The following is a 23,350-nucleotide window of genomic DNA, read 5'->3' as shown; positions in this document are numbered from 1 at the left end:
AAATTTAGCATCCATTGTCCCACCTTTGTGCATTGACAAAGAGTGCTGCAGTGCACTTTGTGCATGATCTTTTTTCTTTATATTTGACGCTTTTATTTCTTTAAACGGTATCTCATAAGCAGGTGGAACTTATTTTATCTCTCTAATGAGATTTATTTCCCCATCTGTGCTCCATTATTTGAACGCGCCACATCGGCCGAATATTCCCATTAAACATCCTCTAATAAACTTGCTTCGAGGTACTGTGCGTAAGCAAACAGTAGAGGCCCTTTTGCGACAAGTGAAAAACAAAATTGCTTTATTCCCTTCGCCGGCGGAGCGCGTAAGTTTTTATTTTCGCTGAAAAATTGACGACCGTACTGCACGCTTAGTATCAGCAAATTCCTCGTGGACATGGCTAAGTTTTTAGTACCTTCCGCCGTTCTAGTTGCCCGGAGGCCAATACACATAGTAAGGAAAATAAGAACACAACCAAATTCAACATGTATCGCATATAGTTTAATCGTTTTGTCTTTTATTATTTGTGCCTGTGCGAACAACCGGTGTGTAAGGTTCGAGTCGTGCACATAGCATAAAATGCTATGCAGTTTCCGGCGCAGCAAGGCACCCCGTTGGAGGTCGGCAAAACAGGCTGCCAACCCTCAAAGCAGCTGTGCTACATGGTCGTTCAACGCCGTTCCTGCACTCCGGAAACTGTTGACTTTGGCTCTGAGGAGCGTAGCAGTCGCTGCTATCGCGCGCTATCAAGCGTGCCTTTCACATCGTACGACAAGCGCAACGGCCGGCTACAGCTCGCGTAAAGTTGGTATGTCCAACGATGTTGTGCAGTACGTCCGTCATCTTTTTCTAAGCGACAAAAAACGACGTCTAGACGGCAAAATGCGCACCTGCGCTTGACGTTGCAACAGCCCAGTGTGCAGGCCTTTCATACGAATACTATCCCTTGCTAGTGGTTTCAGCAGTGACGGCGGGAAGGCCATCATTTCAAAGATGGTAAGCTCTGCAAGAATCCTAATGCCCGGAAATTATTGCTGCTTTCTATGTTTGTATAGGTATGTAAAGGTAGGCAAGCACACCAGACCTGCATTAACGAACTATGCATTGCAGTGACTCGTGACGCAGAGTGCCAAACCCGTCGAACTTCATCAGCAGCGGTAGCACCAGCAGTGCCTCTTTTGTTCTGTGCCAGTTGCGTGGACTCTGCTTCGCCATGGCGGCTTCGCATCCAAACGCAAACGCGCCGGTGGCTTACCCTCAGGACTGTTGCTGGACTATACCCATTGCAGCGATGTTCGCCTCTTTCCTCTTCTGCATGGCGCAATCAAGCACGGGCTATTTGTATGTGCTTTTTATGGACAAGTTCAGCATCAACCGCGAGATGGCTTCTTGGCCAGAGAGTATCATCTTGTTGACGCAGAATCTCGGTGGTAAGTTAATTTTTCTTTATATATATCTAGGAAGGCTTCTGTTGTTTTCTATTGTACTTTTATTTTTGCCGCGGTGAATTTCGCGCTTCGAAAGAGCGGAAACAACCCCCGCCCTTGCAATGTACAGGTACGTCCTAGCATACTTGCTATTTAAGTCGAGCATGTGCTGTGTCGCCTTGTCATTGTAACATAGACCTGTTTGCTCGGTGCATTCACGTCCGCTGAATAAATCGCACAAAACTTCCAGTGTTGCCGTTGCAGGGAGAGCGAACAAGCATTACTAGAGAAAATATATATACGCCAGCCATATCCAGTGTATTGCGAATGATTCAGTTGCTGCCAGCTGTTATAAATCGCAAAATTCATCGTAACAGCAAAGAAAGAACTACACAAAGAAAGCACGGATGTATTTCAAAAAAGCAGCCAAATTAACTTAAGCATGTGAGAAAACAGCGCTTGGCTAGGACCGGTGTAGTTTTTCTTATGCATTTGCACAAGTTATAATCGCATTACCTTGAAACTGTGGAGCGATTCATGAGGTTCTGTCTCGTCTATTTCCATCGTTCTCGCCGCTTTTTAGTTTCTTTGGTGCCATCTGTGATGGATAAGCTGTTCTTTGCAATAACGGTAAATGGCAACCGGAATCTATTTTTTTTATAAAATCAATGTTTATAAGTTCAAGATATTTGTAGAAAAAGTGAAGTATACTCGCGATGGTTCAAGAATCAGGGTAGTATATAGGCATTCTCGATGAGTTTTTTGTCGTTACTCGTAGCCGTAACCGCTTTTCCAGCTATATGAAAGCCTAAGTTGGCGATTGCCTGTAACAAAGTGTACATCGCGATTTTAGGGCATTCTGTGCACGATTCTATATTTAACTTGTAAAAGTTACGTGGTCCAGAGGGATAGGAGTCGCAGTGATAGACAAATGAAAAAAAAATGAGGGGGGAGGGGCACTTTATTGCCCTAAAGTCTGGTGGGGCGAAAGCCTTAAGCGCAGTGTTGCTGCTCTTGTCACTGATGTGAGGTTAAGATGTTAATTAAGTACACAATTGTTTGTGAATCTTAAACGCTGGAGACACTGGAGGGCGCTTGGGAGGTATCTTTGATTCAACGCCTTTCTGCAAATACTCTCCAGCGTTCTAGACAAGCAGAACTACATGTGCGTTGGCAGGAAGTAGCGTAGCCATTCGCACGCTCGGCTGCGGAACGGACGGAAGGATGGTGGTTTGGATCTCATTGTGCACAAAGATTTTTTTTTTCTGGTCAGACAAGAAAAAGCGTGACACATCTGCGGACACCCTTCTGCTGACAACGTTCTGCCGACAACGATGAGGCATAAAGGCTTTCGCCTGAAAAATGTGAACAGTGCCACATCTTCTAACACTGCTATTGGCGATCGCATGCATTCTTTCACTCCATGTTTTAATCAGGGGAAAATATTCGAGCATAGAAACAGAGCGGAGTCGGAAAGATGAGTTACTTTCCTTTTCACCATTTCAAAAAAGAGGCTCACAACGCAGCCTTCCATATATTTCGCGACGATCAGCCTTCTGCCCTGTTGCTTGTTTTCCCTATCAGCGACTGTCCGTTATCAGCCAAAAGTGTGTGCTTCTAGCATATTGCTTTAATATTTGTTAGCTATTCTCTGCCTGCGCGCAAATGATGCCCAGCGAAATGCCTTTTTTGTTGAGCGCCATTCATTGTTTTGCGTTTTTTTGTTTCTTGTGCGCCATTCATTCTTTAACGTTTTTCTCTATAAAACAAAAAAACAAGCTGAACTGCAGCAGCCCTGTTGTTTTCTTTTTTCTGACTTTAGGTGATTTGTCCTGCGCGTACACCATGATTGATTCCACCTTTACTGCTCTTTCTTCCTTTTGCCCCATTCTTGGTTTCTTTAAATAAACCTCATGCGCCAATCGTTCTCGTATTTATACTCCTGGGGAGAAAGTGGACCTGGCTGCAAATTCACAACAATTAAATTGGATTTCAAAACCTACAAGCTGCACCTTGTACCTGAGGTAATCCGGTGACGATCGCGCAAGTTCTTGCGACTTACAGAAGACTTGGCTCATTTGAGATTCCTTAGTGGGTTTGACTTTTTTCTCCATAAAAAAAAAAGTTGAAGAAAGCTGTGAAAATTCACCCCAGATAAAAATATCGCAAAACTGCAGCTGTTAAAAATTGTCGGTATATTGCGGTTATTTGAGATTTTAAAGCATGAAGTATACAACGAGTAAAATATGCCAGTAGTTATGCTATTTCATTTTGACTGCAACCAGCACGATAACCTACTAAAGAGTACTAACAAGAGATGGCGAAGTAGAAACCAATACCTTCCGTGTTTCTGTTTTTATAACATTAATGTTGGCACTCACAATTTGCCCCTCGATCTTAAGCTTTTCTGACGTCAGTCTGCTCATCCATGCAAATTCTTAGCGTCTTCTCTTTCATATAATGGCTGTGTCTGGTGGTTCTAGCTGTGTGAAGAGCAGGCCCCGAAATATGGCTTTATTTCTTGTTCTGATATTCAGGCGCAAATTTAAAGCATACAAGCGCACGTGCAGGCTGTACCTTACCCTCGGGACTTCCACTACAGTTTGTTTTAGCTCGGCGACAAATTTCATCTTTCACTAGTTTGCAACGCGTACGCAAGTAGTTTTATCAATGGTTGTGTGCTGTCACCACTCTGTGAACACTGCTCGGCAACCATTCTATCTTAAAAACCCCTGGAAGCTCGTACAAACTGAGTGGCTGAAAATAACAGAATTTGAAGCTCCAATTCTAGGGCTATTGTTACGTGTAAGGAAATGGCGCCGTACATTTCCCCAAGTTGTGGGACCGTGGCATAGTCAAGGAACCGGCGAATAAAAGTCAGTATAACTATGTCGGTTTCATGAAAGATGATACATAAAACGCACCGCTTGCCACACCGTAGCCAAAGCGTTCCAAGAGCTAATTGAAGTATTCTAACACTAAGATATGTTTTTCGGGACTTTGGGGGTGTATACACAGGGTTCCTGGTAACTGCGCTTCAAACAAGAATTCCTGTCTACTACGTGGCGGTTCTGTCGGCCTCTCTCTGTGGGATTGGCCTTTTGGGCGCTGCGTTCTCACCAAACATCCAGTGGGTCAGCGCCACATTCGGTGGAATTTACGGTAAGCGCACATTAAACTTCGAAAGCTGGACTGAAACGCAAGGAGCAGACTGCTCGGAATGTAATAGGAACCACAGCCCAACCAATGAATTTTCATCGACATCTGCTCAAGAAGAGGGAGTCTATATAAAGCGTGTGCGCAAAGCAAGAAATAAGACATCACATTTAAACTATGCAGGGCTTTGTACAGAATCAGGTTTCAAGAGACAACAAAAAACCCTTAGAATTTCAACTGACTACTTCCGAAATGAATTTTCCGTCGCACAAGTAAAGTCCATATTTTAGTTTCTGCAGTTTATATCTTTTTGCAGTACTAAACTTGGTTAGGAGTTTATTGGGAAGACAGTATCAGATGTTTTGCACAACAGGTACAAATGTTCATGATCACTATGGGGAAAAAGTTGCGGAAATTTATTGAGGACCTGTTTTGTGCAGGGGGTGAGGGAATCGGTAATATATAGACGGAATTTCAATAATGATTTTTTTTTTTCACAGTAATGTAATTCCATGAGTAGTTCGTACGCAAGCCTTTTTCGTCGGTTGGAGGTAGCCTAAAAGCAGCGAAGGAAAAACTAGTCATAAGCATAGATCAGATGTATGTTTTAAGGGACAAAGAGGGCAATGCTATTAGCAACATGGATAAGATGGTGAAATCAGCCTGACAGTTTTACAAAGGTCTATAGAGCAGCAAACGCGATGAGGATGTTACTGAGAGGCAATAGCGCACAGAAATTGGAAATACCACCTGTAACTAAAGGGGAAGTAAAAATAAAAGCTTCAGGAGCAACCCAAAGGGGTGAAGCAGTTGGTGAGAATTAGTTAACAGGAGATCTGTTGAAGGACGCGGGGTATACTGTGCTAGAAAAACTAGCCAGCAAGTGTGCGCGATGCCTTCTGACTTGGAGTGTTCCAGAAGCTTTGAAGAACGCTGACATCATCTTAAACTATTACCAAGAATGCAGCAAGGATTTGAAGAATTACATCTCGATTAGCTTAATGTCCGTTGCCTACAAGGGATTTAGTAAGGTAACTGCTACTCTATTCATAACCTTCGAATTCAGTCAATCAAATGATTGGGAAACCTTAATAGAGGCTACCCGACAACACATCCTATTCACACTATCTATCAGTTGATAGAGGAATGCATAGGATATACCCGAACGCTTTATTGTAGCCTTCAGAGATTTGGAGAAATCATTTCAGAGCTTTGAAATCTTAGCAGTCATGCAGGCACTGAGGAATCAGCGCGTCAAATAACCTTATATAAAATTTCTGGAAGGCATTTACAAGGGCTGCACAGCCACCATAATACTCCATAAAATCAGCAATAAAATTCCCATAAAGAAGGGTGCCACGCAGGGAGACGCGATCTCGCCAATGCTATTGACCGCCTGTTTACAGGAGGGACCTTGATTGGGAAAAATCTGGTATAATAGCTAATGGTGAATACCTTAGTAATCTGCGATTCACTGATGGCATTTCCTTGTTAAATCACTCAGCAGACGAACTGCAAAGCATGATCAGGGAGCTACCGCTGTGGTGACAAAGTCGTTTCAGAATCCGCCTCACATGCAGCTGGTGCGAGGTTCGATCCCCAGTGCCGCCGGGTACCCACCGGTGATACTATAGATACAAGATTTCCCCTGACTGGCGCTCGTCTTCTTTGGGGCTAAATTCTTGGGAAATGAGTCCTCGACCCCACCTTGAGTAGAAGAAAAAACTTTGTCCCATGGCGCCCTTTGCCCAAAGTTACCTTCGCGCTATTAAAAAGCATCATCGTCGTCATCATCATCATCATCAATGAGCTAGGGAGGCAGAGCAGTACGGTTGGCTCAAAAATTATTACCGAAAAAAATAGAGTAATGTTCAACGCTCTCGGAAGGGTACAGGAGATTACAATTCGTAGCGAGGCGCTGGAAGTGCTAGGGAAATTTGTGTACTTAGAGCAGGCAGTGGGCGCTGGATCTGGATCATGAGAAGTAAATAACTGGAAGAATAAGATTTGCTGCTGGTGGCGGTGAAAAACTTTTTTATACACAGAGAGAGTGCGGGGTCTGGGACCCCGCACGACGAGGACCCGTCTCGTGCCGGCTTTACTAGAGCCATTTCGGATTCCAATGCGGAGCAGCTGAGGAGTGCAGTCTCCCATGCCTCTCGGGTGGGGGAAGGGGGAATGTGAGCATTCTGAGTTCATGCGCATACCATGTGAAATATATCGCAGATCTCTCCACAGTACGGGCAGCGCCCATCCATGTTCGGATCAAATTGTTTGGTAACGGCAGGACAGAGAAGAGTTCCTGCCTGCAGGCATCGCGGCGTTCGCTCCTCCGCCTTACTCAGCCCATTGGAAGGGACCGGGTTGGAGTGCATATGTCTGGCTTTCTCGAATGAACGACAGTTTACCAATATCTCTCCGGAACAATGCATACAATAGCTGTATTTTAGCGGTACTCCCCTATGGGTCAGATACGTGGAGCTAACGAAAAGGGTTCAGCTTAAGTTAAGGACAACGCAGCGGGCTATGGAAAGAAAAATGATAGGTGTAACTTAAAGAGACCGAAAGCGGGCAGAGTGGGTGAGGGAACAAACGCGGGTTAATGGAATCCTACTCGAAATCAAGAGCAAGAAATGGGCTTGGGCAGGGCATGTAATGCGAATGCAAGACAACCGAAGGCCCTTAACGGTAATGGAGTGGATTCCAAGAGAAGGCAAGCATGGGTAGGGGCGGGAGAAAAATAGGCGGGCTGATGAGGCTAAGAAGCTTGCGGGGATATGGTGGCCACAACTTTCAAAGGATAGGGTTAATTGGAGAGACATGGGGAGATGCTTTTGCCCCGCAGTAGGTGTAGTCAGGTTAATGATGTTGAGGGTGATGATGATTAGTTGGTCCGAATATACACATTACAACCGTGAGAAATGTCCTATAAGAGTTGGACTGATATTAGGGCATAAAAATTTTTCCCGTTGCATGTTAGAGACCGATTATACTATTCCTATACTCTATCTGACCTGACTTTGAGCCAGGTATTTTGTGGGCACTTGTCACATGTAAACTCCGAACTCCTTTATTAGCTACAAACAACAGCAATATATATGGTACCTTTTAATCCATCATGAGCCGCTTCCACCAGGAAAGTCAAAAACGGCGATAAAATCCTGAGCGTTTAACTTCACATATGCACTTCCAAGCAATTTATAACCCCATGCTACCGCTATATATCGCGTGCGCAGCCCAAAACGCGCCAGAAACGTGTTATAGACAAGCGTATTGCCTCTTTACAAACTTCGCAACATAGAGTTCGTGAGGTTACACACAACTTGCCTGCGAATGATTAAATGTATGAAAAAGATGGTTTCCTAAATGCTCAGGAACAAATGCTCAGGAACACATTAACAATGCTATTCATCACATCTAAAGTTATTGTATTGATTCCTGGTGCTCTAGCAACTGGAGGCAACTGTGAAGTCTTCCATTCTAAGCTCAGGAAATGCAAAAGCATTACTCACCCGCTCCTGTCTCTTTAACTAGTATTGGGACGAGCTCTTGTCTCCTCAACGAGGAATAAATCACTATTAATATTATTACAATATTATTATTATGCGCGAGTGTAAGCTTTCGTTGCCATCGGTTATCCCGCAGATGTGAACGGGGCACTGAAGAATACAGCCATTCAATTCAAGTAAAACAACCATACTTCAGAGCATTCCTATTCAGTTATTTAGTATGTCCCATATTTTTTTGGTACTTGAGTTCCATCACTTCACGAGTGAACAATATAATTTCTTTTTCTTCCTTTTAAAAGAAGATATTTTTTCAGGCAGCTATGAAAGGGGCTAATATAATATTCATTTTATGGCAGTTTTCATTTATTGTGCAATTTATGGCTCCCTTTTGGCCAGTTTAAAATTGCACTCATCATACACTTGACGATAGTCCTGGGACACACTGACCGGCTGTATTTTTAATGTTTAGCACCCGGCTTCATTCAATGCATTTTTGCGGTCTGGGAATTTTATGAACTAAGTATTGACTTCCAGTGCGCTAGCACTTCTAGTGGCCTTGCCCTACATTTAGACGTTGCCTGTATGTCTGTCTGCGTGTGAAGCCAGTTTTGCGGCAGGCTACTCACCTGCCAGACGGGGGGGGGGGGGGGGGGGGGGGGGGGCAGGTATATATACGGTTTGGTTTATGGAGGTTTAACCCCCCAAAGCGATTTAGGCTATGAGGGACGCCGTACTGAAGGGCTCCAGAAATTTCGACTACCTCGCGAGGTTTTTTAAAGGAAGCTGACATCACACAGCGCACGGACCTCTAGAATTCCGCCTCTATCGAAATTCGACCGGCGTGGCAGGGATCGAAACCGGTCATTCGGGTCAGCCGAGGAGGGCTTAACCTCGAACCATCAAGACAGCCCAGGCATATATATATATATACAAACAAAAACAACGAAGCATGGAGGAGTAGGAAAAAGGGGAGTGGGAGTGGCGCGAAGAAAATGGAGTTCATAGAAAATGTAAGGAGTAGGAAAATTTTCTGCGCAGTCTCTATTTTTTCTTCCGCGTCCCACTTCCCTTTTTCCCATCGATTATTATTTCATTGTACTTCACTCGCATATTTTTTACTTCTATCTACTTATTTTTATTTCTCGCTGATTTGTTCTTTGTCGAACACCTATAAAAGGGAACACACCAGCGAAGACAAATCACTGTTGAACAAAAATCGGTCTTCAGATCGAAACTTGGAGTCAAATAACTGTTTATGCTAACGAAGCTTGTCCTTTCTACAAAGAAATAATAGACCTTATATATATATATATATATATATATATATATATATATATATATATATATATATATATATATATATATTTAGGCTATGACGGACGCCGTACTGAAGGGCTCCAGAAATTTCGACTACCTCGCGAGGTTTTTTAATGTACGCTGACATCACACAGCGCACGGACCTCTAGACCTCTAGCGCACGGACCTCTATCGAAATTCGATAGAGGCGGATAGAGATTCAAACGTTAGAGATAGAGGTTCAAACGTTGGTCTACGTTCTTACTACTACATACCGTGCTAAGATTTTCCAGATTATCCCCTTTTTTTTGCTGCATTATATATATATATATATATATATATATATATATACATACAAGCAAACAAGGGAACAGGAATGAGGGGCTCGTTATAAATATGACAGAAGCCAACATATTTATAACGAGCCCCTCCTTCCCCTTCCCTTGTTTGCTTAATTGCTTAGCGAGGGCCTGGGTTCTGGCAGCCTTGACGCCATAGGAAGCATAACAGGGTTCTCACGCAGCTTCCACCCTCTCCGTTCGATGACGTTCTACGTCACACCTGCGGTAACTCAGGACGTTCTACATCCGCCGCTTATGAACGTGGGTGGCGCTGATGAACTCTCTCAAGGTTAAGTTACTTGTAAGCATAAATACCCCCAAAGCAGAAGGTTTGACAGCCGTCGCCGTAGCTCAGAGGTGGAGCACCGGACGTGTAATTTGGAGGTCGTGGGTTCGGATCCCACCGGCGGCATGTGGTTGTTTTTTCTTCTGCTTTTCTAATCAATTAGCATGAAGCTATAACATATTAGGTAATATTCTAAGTTGATCAACGCCACAAAATAAATAAATTATTAAAAAAATAAAAATCCCCTGTGCCCATTGGTGTCTGTGGCTGTTGGCTTGCCATATATATACATATATAGCAACCTATTTCGCAGCCCAAGTCCCACCGAAGGCAGCACCTGCCATAGGAGGGGAGCGGCGCTCACCTTCACTGCTACACCACTGCGTCAGGGGTGGTCGGAAGACTCGCAGGAATAGAGTGAACGACCAATTCCGCACATATGGACGTTGACCCATTATCGCTACCCGATCTGCCATCAGCAAAAACTGTATCTGAACACTTCACATGAAGGGGAAACCGAGTTGCTTCCGCGCCTAATTCGCATTTGACCTAAGTACGCAAATCGACCATCATTTCTTCTTTTTTCTCGAAGGCACGAGCAAAATGTTTGTTAAACTATTTCACGCAGAAAGGCACACGTATTTATATTAAGCATTTTGCCGTGAGGTGATTGGACTTGCAGATGCTGATAAGGTTGCTGCTAGTAGATCCCTATCAGAGAGCCTTGCAGGATCGCCAAGAGTGTGCCTATTTCCTCCAAGTTGCGCGTGAGGACAGTTAGAACATCTAAACGCGCTCTTTATTGCTCTGGCCGTGCTAGACGCAAGCCCTTCATTTCAACCACCTTTCTTTGTAGTTGTGCGCATCTAAGATGGCGAAACATGATCCGCCTTTATCTTTACTGCTCGAGCCAGCATATAACGCTTCCCAGCTCTTTTACGCCCCATGGTCTCCGTATATTCTTGTTTAAGGCTCCGTGCTACTTCGTATCAGTGCCCTATGCGCGGCTAGCTGAATCGCTGTCGCTGTCATTTTCAAGGCTGCTGGAAGGCACACTTCCTACTAATCGCGTTGGCTAACGACCGATGCTACAAGATGTCATAAAAGCAACTCGAGGTCAGCCTGAAAGACATTCTTTCCTCCTGAAGGTGTAGAATATCCCCCTTAGGATGTTCTACACATGAGAATTATTAATGGTCTATAGTATTTGCACACAAGAAGCTACACTGACGTTATTGCACATATTTTTCTAGCCTTCTCGAAACACTGAAAAAAATATGGTGACCTAATACCTGAATAACGCTATTTATGGGTAAAAAATAAAACAGGATGGAACATCTCGACAATGGGTAGGCAGTTAATAATCGCAGCATCAAGCCGTCTTTTGTTCCGAAGAGTTATTCACAATAATGGCAATGAGCTGATAAGCTAGGAGGGATCAATGTCTCGAGTTTACAACCTACTTCGGCAGAACCGAATGAATCGAAACCTCCTCCCTGCGATGCCATCATCGCTGGTGCTGGTCTCTTTCTGCATTGCGGGAACGCATTAACCCAGAAGGGTTAATGGAGTATTAACCCAGAAATGGAGAATGGTGACCATTTCCTACTTTTAAAATAATTATTTCCTTCGATTATATAAAAGACATTTAGAAACTATTGCATTCCACATTACCGGGCGCTAGTAACATGGAGAACCTCCATACCTCCAGAAACTACGCCTCAAGAAGGTGGCATGTGCCCCCCGCTAACTACAATAACCCTGCCCCAAAGGCTCTGTTGCCCAAAGTATAACACGAAAACATAGTGTGTGTTAGGGCAAAGCTACGAAGTAACCAAGACACTTGGGACTTATAAAAGCAACGTACTCACTAATCACTTATGCCGCAGTCCATGGCTTTATTCGTTCCTCATTAATGCATCATTATGCTTTCTAAGTATGGTTTGCAAATGCTAAAACCAAGATTGTTAAACGCACTGCATAAGGACAATATAGAACCCGAGGAAATTACTTTGAAGAAATTTCGTGATCACTTTAGTAATTAAAAAAAACAATATCGCTAGTTCTGTGGTTTTGGTTTCATTTCCGGCGATAAACACTTGTCGGAATGTTATTTTATGCTCTTTCCTAATGATGCTTTGGATAGGTTATCTGTTTCAATGTAATAACTTTTGTTTTGTTGATTGTGAATGGCGACTTTTAATTATTATTTTTCCGAATATGGTGGAATCTCAATACATGTAACTTGTAGTTCTTGACCTGTGACGCGGTTTTCTGAAACGTTGAATGCCGTCGTTTTATGTTTTCCCCTCTCTGCGCTGAAAATAACTAGTGGGAATTTATGTGTTTAGTTATATATTTTGCTGACCACTGTGTGATGTTGCCAGTGCGGGAGCCTGTGGCCTTTACAAAGCTGCCATTGTGACAGCTTTTTTCCGCAGGCCTCCGGCATCATGTATGCATGATGTGACTAAGTTATTATTATTATTAAATAGGAATGATGACGACGCCCATGCTCAAAATTTCATTTAGCGGTAAGAACAAGCAATGGCGATGGTTGTTGATGTGAACATCTTAACCCCAAAAAATGGGAGTGGCTCTTGATCTTAGCGTCATGAAGGATTCTGGTACATGCTCGTTAAGAGACAAGACGCAGGTAGGCAAAACGCCTCGCAGACCATCTTCGCCAGCGCTTCACTCCATAAGTCTGAGAAAATCTTGTTCTCATTACAAAACCTGTGGGTACCCTGAGACGCTGGGTATCTTACCCAGTAGCTTACAAATGTGAGGCGGATGCGTTAACACGAGGCCGAAGTAGCGCGTACAATCCGTCAGTATGAGCCATCTGGCCTATGTGTTAGCTTTTTCGTGCCAGTTTGGCGCTTGGTAGATGAACAAGAGGTTGGATGTTGCGCGACTGGCATGGTTCAAGGCTGATATTCGTAAAATAGTAGTGACTTTTGTTTCAGACAGCACGGTTTACAGTGGTACTGCTTGTAGTCTCCATGGCCGCGCGTGGTTTGTGCAGTCGTGGTGGGCACTTGGAATGCTGCTGAATGTTAGCGCAGAGGTCAGGATTTATGGTGATAACTGTGAGGGGGCTTCGAATTTCTTTTTCTTGTTCTGGGTCAAGGCCCTCGGTTAAGGGGGGAACCGAAACGTTATGCGCCAAAGTAGCAGCTTTTTGCTGGCACGTTGTGGGGGCCTTGCGTCGCTCTTGTGGCTTTGAGGCCAGGAGCGCTTAACTTGGGATGTTACCGTGCGTGATTTGGATGCTACGAGAGAATTCCAGGCGATCAAGCGCCATTGCAAACTAGACTACGCAATTACTTCTAAAAAGTCTTCAGAGGGCAACCTACAAAGTGCTCGAAATGTACAGAGGTCAGAACAAGAGCACATTCATAGGCAAAATCGCAGGCAAGAATACCTAACTTCATGAAGTTGGGTATTCTATGCGGTATTCTATGTATTCTAGGTATTCTATGGTTATGCGCTATTGAACGCTTCTTTACAAGAGGCATTAAGGCAACTCACTTGGAACAGTTCGGGATAAACCGTAAGGATTCTTAACTTAGCAGTCCCAGATTTGCTGGTGGAACTGCTCTCTAAGTAAGCCAGCGCACGAGCTACAAAGCATGTCCTAGGGCCTATACAGCGAAAGCAGAACACGAGGGAATCAAAAATATTATGAAGAAACTAAAGTAACGTTTAACAGTCAGGGAAGCGAACTGCAGCTTATAATACACACCGAAAGATTAGCATTGGTAAATGAATACAACCGCACAGGACGGGAAGTGGGTTCCTATCCGCACTACATCAGTGAGATAACAATGAGAATAAGAATGGGGAGAAATACATTTGGTAGGTAGTATGCGTAGATAAAAGGCAGCTTATCACTGCCCGCAAGAGGGAAGCAGGAACTTGCCGGTAGTAACTTATCGGTCAGAGGATTTAGACTGACGAAATGGGTTGAACTTGAAAGGACGAAACGGGTTGAAGGCAACGCAGCGAGCTATTGAAAGTAAAGTGCAAGATGTAGTGTTAGTACAGAAGAAGAGAGCAGAGTAGGCAGAGAAAAAAAAACGTTAGCAATTCATATGGTAGTGAAAATGAAAAAAAAATGGGCATGGGCGTAGCATGTAATTTGAATCAATGATAAAGTATCGTCCCTAAGTGTAAAGGACTACATTCCAAGAGAACAAGAGCTAGCATAGGAGAGCGACGCAGGGTGTAAAGTGGGTGGCTGAGATGAGGAAGTTTGTGGCAGATAAAGCGGCTTCAGCTGGCACAGGAGAGGGTTGTTTGGAGGAACATACTGATTGGGCTTTGGTCTTGAAGTGGGCGCAGTTATGATTCTGATGACGACGATAAGTCCACATGTCCCGTAGCTACACTGTGTTTCATTTTATAATTTACATTCGTTCCACTGAACTGTTGCAATGGCTACCGGTTGTGTGTCAAATTCTTCCGTTGCGATGTTCACAGTGTACTGTCTTGCTTAGGTGATGTGACGCTGGTTATGCACGATGGGCTTATTTAACGTGCGGCAATGCGATTGCTTACCGATTAAAGCAAACATGAAATAAAGCGGTGAGCCATCTGGCGCTGTTATTCGGCTTGTATTTTCTCTCATATGTTCTTACTGCCTTTCATTTTACAGGTACAGGGTGTGGAGCTTCCATTATATCCTATACCGTGTACACCATGCTGTACTTTGACAAGTACAGGGCCACTGCAACCGCCTTCAAATACATCGGCTGGGCAGCTTCCGGACTCGCGGGTCCTCTAGTTTTTTCTGCGCTTGCAGAATATTATGGCCTAGGAGGTGCTCTGCTGATTGGAGCAGGGATCACAATACATGCTGTACCAATAGCAATGAGCCTCATGCGCCCACAGCCACTGACATTGAACTTTGTGAAGTGCAGTTTTGAGACGCAAACGGACGAAGATGTAGAACACCGGGTCGAAGACGACGGCAACACTACGAAAACTCATGGGTCGCGAGAAGAAATAGAGGCGCCTGAGCCGAATGGTCATTTTACGATTGATTGTCGAGCAAAATCACAAGAAAGGGCTCGGAAATGTTCAGACACCGAAACGCACCTGAGTGTCAAATGCTTCAGTAATGTCGAATACAAGAAGGAAACGTTGTCAGTGCAATTACCTCCGCTTGCCGAGAAGACGAGCACATGCGCTTCTGTTCCCATTGGAGCACTACAAGTTGAGTACAGCGGGAATAAGAGAAACATCGATGGGTTCGGTGCGTCGACTGCATCCCATGTACAGAGAGCAGACAGACACTCGCACTCCATTGAAGCGAATGCGCATACCTTGCGACAGCTTTCATTATTCTGCGAGCTTGCCTTTTACGTGCTACTAGTAGTCTACGCCCTGTGCGACTGCACTATCTCAATGCACACGACCACCGTTGTGGACTACTGCATGGACAAGGGATCTTCGCTGGACAAGGCGAAACTTGTGCTCACTTACAACGCTGCGGGTCAGTTCGTCGGGAGGACACTTCTACCGTTTGCCTCGGACAACGTTGCCCACAGTCGGTGTCCAGTGGCTGTCGCGTGCTTCGCCTGTGCTGGTGCGTTGTTGTTGGCTATATCGGCCGTGAAATCGTTCCCTGCTTTCGGGGGGTTAAACATGGTGGTAGGTGTGTCGCAAGGATTTGTGACGTGCATCCGAAGCGTTCTGGTGAATGACTATCTCGGAGTCGATCGACTGCCAACGTTCTTCGGAATCCTCGGCTTGGCACTGGTTCCACTGTCGTTTAGCGGGCCCACTGTGATAGGTGAGAAAAGGTTGCACTTAGTTTACACCCTGATGAGGATAACAAGTAACGAAACACAAAAATGCTGTTTTAAAAGCAGAAGAAAAATAAATTACATATTCAATCGGCTCATGCACAGTTCCCAGCATTCCGCTTAAACGGACGATGAGGGCGACTATCCCTAAATTTTGTTGCCAGTAAAACAATCGTTTCTCTGCTCTATTCTGGATATGTTACCGTTTGTCCAGCAGAGAAATCAACCTTTCAGGCGCAGTGGTGGCACTCAGGCTAGAGTATGAGAAACGGGTTGTTGGAACTTGTTCAGACCGGGGACCAAACCGTGTCAGAGCTACGTCGACGAATAAGCAGCCCTGACAGTATTAGGGTTTGAACAGACACGTTTCACTCCTCTGCTTGCGTGGCCTGCAACAGCACCGACTTCCTTTCCGGCGGGCGTCATCCCAAGAGGGGCGCGAGGGGCGCTACAAACTGATTTATTGCTAAGAAAATTGAATTAAAAATTTCCCGGCCACCTCATTCAAACTCGTGATGTGCAGATCGATAAAGGCTGGCTAATGCAGATTTGAACTGAATGACGGCCGAATATAGTCAGCTGGATTCGCACCGAATTTTTCGTGTGGACGCGAGTAGGTTTCTTGCTAACTGGCCGGAGATGGCGACACCTCAGTATTGTTTTTTGCATTTCTAAATCTTTGAAGATTTGCTTTTAGGGAGAATTGTCTGTTTGTCGTCAGAACACCGTAGTCGATCGATAGAGGGCAACATTAATTCGTCCTCAGTATCGCTTTGAGCTTTGTCTGTGCTGTTGTGTGCACTGTTGTAACTGCGTTGCAGTTGGCGTGCTATAGATTGTGATAGGGCTCTCAACCTAAATGAAATATTTTATCATGGTTTCTTCATGGAGAGACATGGCACGCTAGCGTGCTGAAATGATTTAAAGGAGTAATTGTTGCGAAAGGAAACTTATTGCGGAAGGACAACTTCACGAGGTCAATGCGTCTCAACGATTTGCGTGAAGCTCGAGCTTGAGGGTGACCTTGTGCAAACCATAAATAAATAAAATGAATATTGCCGTGACGGAGATTCGAACCAGTGGCGGCGCGAACAGACCAGCTTCGCTGGCCCCTGCGCGAGAGTGCTAGGCTATCACAAAGGAACACACCACGTGTTGAACGGCAACACACTACCGCGCTGAGCATTGCACATCGTATTTTTCATCTGCTAATACTACTGACAAACTAATATTCGCGCTTTGAGCTTGAGGGGGCAGTGACAGAGAGATGTGCGCTACAAGCGTTGGCGTGGGCAACGTTGTGGCAGAAACAAGGAACTAGAGCAGTACGCGTTGGCGTTGACAACATTGCTCTAGAAATGCGACACCTTAGCGTAGGCTCCCGACCTACATGGGGTAATCTGCACTGACGATGAAAAAGTTAGAGACGTGCATAAGCCGCTTCCTGGGTCAGTGGAGACAGTCGCGCTTTCAGGTACGTGCGATGGTGTACAACCTACAAAAAACTTCTAGCGCCAATATTTCGTGCTTATCAATGACCGCCAGCGAACTGTTATTTTTTTCTCGTATTCTCATTTCTGGAGGTTCTGGGCAAAGATGATCTAGGTAGGTAAGCCTATTACCTACCATATGCCATTTAACGTGTGCGCGCTGCATGTAGTAAAAGAGTGCAACGGTATTCACGCATGTAGACGCTTCAACTATGGACCCCCGCGGTGGCTCTGTGGTTACGGCACTCGGCTGCTGACCCGAAAGACGCGGGTCCGATCCCGGCCGCGGGGCCTGAACTTCGATGGAGGCGAAATTCTAGACGCCCGTGTACTGTGCGATGTCAGTGCGCGTTAAAGAACCCCAGGTGGTCAAAATTTCCGGAGCCCTTCACTACGGCGTCTCTCATAGCCTGAGTCGCTTTGGGACGTTAAACTCCCGTAAACGAAGCCAAGCTTCAACTATGTCTCAGCAGGAAAAGTAAAATATTGAATTCTTTTCTGTTCAGTGGTAGCAGTTTTAGTGTGCCGCTTGTATCAATTCGTGATGAGGAGTTTTGCTCTTGTGAACATTAGTGCGGTAAAAATTAGGCGATTTGTATCATGGTCTGTTTTCTTTCACTGCTCTCTTAATTTCACTTTCTTCTAGGACATCGTAAGATTGTTGGCTTTATCTTACAAGCAGTTGCCCTGTTATCTGAGCCTAACATTTGCATATTTAGTTTCAATGTGTTGTGTGTATATAATAAAACATAAAATCTACCTTTTCACGCCGCAATGGCACGGCGGTTACGGCGCTCGGCTGCTGGCCCGAAAGATGCGGTTTCGATCCCTGCCGCGGCCGCTGAATTTTGATGAAGGCGAAATTCTATAGGCCCGTGTACTGTGCGATGTCAGTGCACGTTAAAGAACCCTAGGTGGTCGAAATTCCCGGATCCCTTCACTACGGCGTCTCTCATAGCCTGAGTCGCTTTGGGATGTTAAACAGCAATAAACCTAAACCTAAAATCTACCTTTAATACTGCTCTGTAGTCGCACTAACGAATGTGAATAAGCGCGCAGGCCACCCGAAACGAAGAAATTTTTTTGGAATTCTGCACGAAATACGCCTTTGGAACAATCCTGCCTAGCATAAAAATTCCGCCAATTACGTTACTTCCTAATGCAAAATTTAAGTGTAGCTCATCAGCTGTTTCAGCTTTTCGATATATTGAGGCGAAGAATTCGAGCATGACATGTATGTACAGTTACAGACAACTTGTTTTTTTTTCACACATGTTCCTTGTTCAAGAAACACTCCGCTAACAGTTCTTTATTATCATGAAGGACACTTTGTGGACGGAGAAATAGATAGATATATGCTCGATTTGCTCCACCAATGCCTGGTTCTCAATGAAGAGGTCTGCGCAAGTACTTCGCGATGTTGTCACAGCTGTGGGAACTGTTACGAGCAAGCGGAAGTGGATGTTCTCCCGCATAAGTGGCAAGAAATTCCCGCTTGTACTTAAATAAGTCCCTACGCACTTTGCCACACTGGCAGGTGGCAGCGTTTCTGGCACCACGTTGTGAATGCCAAAGCAGGCAGCACACTTAAGTCCCTACGGCCACGTAGCTTAAAGCACGATTGAGGTGTCCACAGTTCGAAGAGGGCAGTTATGCGCCTCCCCTCTAGTTCAGGTGTCCACCGAGAAGTGTGAGACAGATACTGCGCATTTCCTTTTCTCAAAAACGAATTTACAAATTTTAGCTTCTTCTTTCCAAGCATCCGCTCTGTTGGTTTCTCAGCTGTGGGAGACAGATACTGCGCATTTCCTTTCCTCAGAAAAATACCGAAGACACTTTGGAGATTCAGAAGTGTGCTTGGCGCAAGCCTTGTGGTCAACCCACTGCCGCTTCGCCGAATCGCTTGGCGCGCAATCACTGGGCCGCTTCGGAGCCATGCGTCTCACTCACTCGACTGAAACAAGACGTCTGGCGAAGGAGCGGCGGTGTATCTGCGACCGCCGACGTGCGCGTGCTCGTTCCATCGCTACTGTGTGACGTCACGGGTGCTATGCACAGCTGCGCACCCCACTGGCGTGCCGGTTGCTAAAGAGGAGAGGAGGTTGCGCTTTTACTTTGTCCTTTCCAAGCTCCAGCTCCATTGCTTTCACAGCTTAAAAGGGTGTCCACTGCTGGTTACAACGGCAACGGCTACGGCAACAGTGACGCCCGGAAACGCAGAAACCGACGCCTAAAAGCTGCGCTCTAAAATTAACGCCCATGAGCGCTGACAACAGTAACCAACTCCTTAGGATGACATTACAAACAACCCAAATAGGATTTTCACGCCCTTCTAAGCTGTCGACGAGGACTGTAAGTTATCTAGCTCGAGCCTAGCTTGGTGCCTCTGACCATCCAGCATGTTCTCTTAATGGATCAGGAAGAGCCACAGGCAGAGAAAACATTCGCACAATTTTCTGAAGTGCACTAACGACAAGCGTGGTCTTAACTTATCCCCGATGATTTGCCCACCGCGTCTTTGCCGAAAATATATGTAAATTCTGAATACGTGACGACATTTATTTACTGTAATGAAGTACTGCGATAGAATAAACGACCACTACAAGTCACGTGACAATATCGGATGACGGAAGCCAACAGTTGCCGAAACGAAGGAGCATTAGGGTTGTCCTTTTTATTTGTTGTTTTTCGTCAATCAGAGATTAATGAAAGCAAAAAGAAAAACGACCCCATGCTGCCGATGGGATCCGAACCGACGACCTCACAAATTCGCGTCCGGTGCCAACCAATTGAGCTACAGTGAAAGCTGTCTAATGTTCTGTATTCGGGGGTATATATGTGCAGTGTAAGCGAACCCTGATAGTGTTCACCATCGCCATCCTCGTCCATGGTGGCGGACGTATACTATAGTGCGTCGTGCATCACTGCGAGTGCCACGTTGGAACGTGGTCGAAAGGTGATGGGGGAAGCTGTGCAAGAACCGTATTATGCTACCTATGGCATCAAGACTGCCATATTCGAGGCTCTCGTTAAACTGTTCAGTGGACAATGGAATGGCAAGCTGCCGCCGCAGATCAGTTAGTAGAGAATTGCAGACGAAATTAGGAGGTCATGGGTTAATCCCATTGACTGCATGTGGTTGTTTTTTCTTCAGCTTTCATTAATATCCTATCCATGAAAAACAACAAATTAAAAAATTGACAATGGTTTAGCACTGGCTAAACCGGGTAAATTGCGTTATCAACAGTGCGCGCGTTCTTCTGGCGATTCTTTGGCGCGTTGCCTTCACCTGGTAGCACTGCGGCGTTCCTGAGCAGTCAGGTGTTGAGATTCATCGGTGACCGATGACGTGGAACAACTCTGTGAGGTAGAACCTTGTCGCCGAGCAGCATCCTTAGCATGACGCTTTCCAAGACGTTCTACACGGTGTTCTGGCGTCTCTTGTGCACGTTGTTGCTTTCTCGCTTCTTCCTGTCGCTGCCACTTTTCCTTTAGATTGGTTTATGGTTTATGGGGTTTTTTGACGTCCCAAAGCGACTAAGGCTATGAGAGACGCCGTAGAGGAGGGCTCCGGAAATTTCGACCACCTGGGGTTCTTTAACGTGCACTGACATCGCAAAGTACACGGGCCTCTAGAATTTCTCCTGCAAAGAAATTCGGCCGCGCGGCCGTGATTGAACCCGCGTCTTTAGAGGGCGGCATAGCAAAGCAGTCACGCCAAGGCAAGCGCGCATTTATAGACGCTTTGCAGCGCGGTAGCATCGGCGCCGCCATATTTGGTCACGTGACCATTCCGCCACGCTGCCAGGGAGTCCACAGAACGCCATCGCCAGTTCGGCTGTACGCCTTGCTCGTCGGTAAATTAGTTTTTCGGGAAAGAAATTGTATCTGTCTCGCATATCTACGTGGACACCTGAACCTCTTCTTAACGGGAAGGGAGGAAGATGGGAGTGAACGAAGACACCGTATTCACTAGACGCGCCTTTTTTCATTTCAAGCCATCGAGCTGGCATGGCGGAGTGGTTAGCGTGCCCGTCTCGCTCTCTGGAGACCCTGGTTCGATTCCCCAGCTCCACTAATTTCCTACTCGGTGTTATTTATATGGTCTGACTAGAAATGAGGCTACTTGCTTAACCGATATCATTCGAATGCCATCGATACACTGCGCGCCAACGCTGCAAACGCCGGCTTCGTAGGCCAGAAGTGGCGGAGCTCCTAGTGGCGCCATCTTTCGCAGACAGAGCATACTGCTCGGCGCCGCTGCCCCGCGCCGCGCCGACGGCGCTGCCATCTGGCGGAGAGCGGCTGAAGCAACGCGGTTCAAGTTCAGCCGTCCCTACCTACTGGGGCTACGCGAGAAGGCGAAACCTGCAGTGTTATTTCTCACGCAATAAAAAGACATCGCCTATTGTCCTTGGTTGCTGCGACTGTTCGCTTCTGTCATGTATGTCATAATGAGCACCTCTTTCCATTCCCCTGTCTGCTGATAATATTAGGGCGGATTTAGTGCTTCTAACAAGCCTTGAATTTAAATTTAAAAGTCGAACTTCGCCCGCCGTGTGCGACAAGTCGCAAGGTGCAGGGGTAGCAAGCTTACAAGATACCCATTAAGCGCTGAAGTTTTGTGCAGCTGTGCGAAAACGAAATGCTGCAGCAGTTCTTTTCTTCATTTGTCCACTTTTTCCAGTAAACTGTGGCTTCTCTTCTTGTGATATACATAAAAAGAAATATTTTCTAAGAGGAGTTGCATTAGAAATGCAAAAAAAGCAGGTAATAATGCAAAACATATGGACAACAATCAGCATATTTGCCCTTTATAGCGGTGGCAAATATCCGCTCTACAAATTCGCACATTAAACGCAGGATTCTTCCGAGACACGCTTGGGTCCTACGACAACTTCTACCGGATGCTCGGAGCCGTCAATCTGTGCATCGCTGCGCTTCTGTTCGTCCTGGTGTGGAGGGACAAAAGGAGACGAAAGGCTTGGGCATGCCAACAGTGTGGGTGAAGACCGAGAGTGGGTGAAGACCGGTGGCAGATGAGTGCAATGTGAACACCCTGCGTCAAGAAACAAACCCAGAGCTACTGGAGAGCAGATGTGAATACGCAGATACAATGGATGTGGTGAGAAACTGAAGGAGAACAGTGCAACGCTACAGATGTGACCTCTAACTCGAAATGAAATATAAAACCCGCGGTGTCTAACTGATTGAGCATGTCTTCGCTGGAAATCGGACCGCATATGTGGGCAACTCTGAGTGTTGTGCGAAGCAAGCATTTTCTTATGGCCCGAAATGCTTTCTTCTCTAAAAGGATGAGGTTAACAAGATTTTTTCTAGCGTGTGCAGTAAATGAGATCGGAATGAAATATGAAAGTCTAAAAGAGACTTTTTGAATTGATTTCACACTGCTGGCGAAACTTATTCAGTATGCTAAATGCTTTCCGCACTTCTGGGAATGCTTTTTCAAATCCAGAAATTCTAGAGAAGCGCATTGTCAACGGCAAGTTGTTATGAACTCAGTTTATTCGTATCCGTCAAGATTCCACTATAACAATCAGTGTATCCGCAGATATTCCCTAAAGAGGCACGCATTTAAGTATACTGAAAAGGGCCGTTTAATATTTTGTTGTTAAAAAGGGCGGCTCTCTGTGTTGTGCGAAGCAAACATTTTTATATGACCCGAATTGCTTCTCCGAAAGGAGGAGCATAAAAAGATTATGTGCAGTGTTTGCAGTAATTGAGATTTGATTGAAATAAGGGATCCTAAAATAGTCTTTTTGTATTGATTGGACAAATAACGCGGAATTTATTTATTATGCTAAAGCCTTTCCGCCCCTCTAAACAGACTAAATCATCACGTTCGTTCCAGGACAGATGTGCCGAAAACATTAGGGCGACAGTTTAAATTAATTTTAGTCTAAAAATTTGAATTTTACTTAACGTAATGTCTGCAGTCTGAATAACTATCCGACCAGTGCTGTAAGCAATACATTTTCTTTTAGATTGGTTCAGTACGAGGCAGTTGTGCAGGG

General features: G+C 45.3%; 1 protein-coding gene across 2 annotated transcripts; it reads left to right on the top strand.

Annotated features, from left to right (window-relative positions):
* Positions 1–747: 747 nt before the first annotated feature.
* Positions 748–22,406, top strand: LOC149361953 (monocarboxylate transporter 9-like). 2 transcript variants are annotated; one of them, XM_089572882.1, is made up of 5 exons: positions 748–993; positions 1,108–1,427; positions 4,443–4,586; positions 14,673–15,812; positions 22,179–22,406. In XM_089572882.1, exons 2-5 carry the CDS (start codon positions 1,211–1,213, stop codon positions 22,322–22,324), a joined length of 1,647 nt encoding a protein of 548 aa, XP_089429008.1. In that variant the 5' UTR covers positions 748–993; positions 1,108–1,210; the 3' UTR covers positions 22,325–22,406. The 2 variants fall into 2 exon arrangements, with proteins under 2 accessions (XP_089429008.1, XP_089429009.1); XM_089572883.1 differs by lacking the exon at positions 14,673–15,812 and having other exon boundaries at positions 748–1,427.
* The last annotated feature ends 944 nt before the right edge of the window (positions 22,407–23,350 follow it).

Source organism: Amblyomma mixtum, chromosome 2 (genome assembly GCF_055824585.1).
Source record: "Amblyomma mixtum isolate Tamu chromosome 2, ASM5582458v1, whole genome shotgun sequence".
NCBI lineage: Eukaryota > Metazoa > Arthropoda > Arachnida > Ixodida > Ixodidae > Amblyomma > Amblyomma mixtum.
The sequence above is the reverse complement of the archived record's forward strand: the minus strand, read 5'-3'. Positions and strand labels throughout refer to the sequence as shown.

Bases quoted from the DNA above. Each gene is read 5' to 3' on its own strand.
- LOC149361953 (XM_089572882.1), top strand. From the start codon at position 1,211: ATGGCGGCTTCGCATCCAAACGCAAACGCGCCGGTGGCTTACCCTCAG. The intron at 1,428-4,442 runs GTAAGTTAATTT...GTGTATACACAG, and splicing joins GTTGACGCAGAATCTCGGTG to GGTTCCTGGTAACTGCGCTT. The intron at 4,587-14,672 runs GTAAGCGCACAT...TTCATTTTACAG, and splicing joins CACATTCGGTGGAATTTACG to GTACAGGGTGTGGAGCTTCC.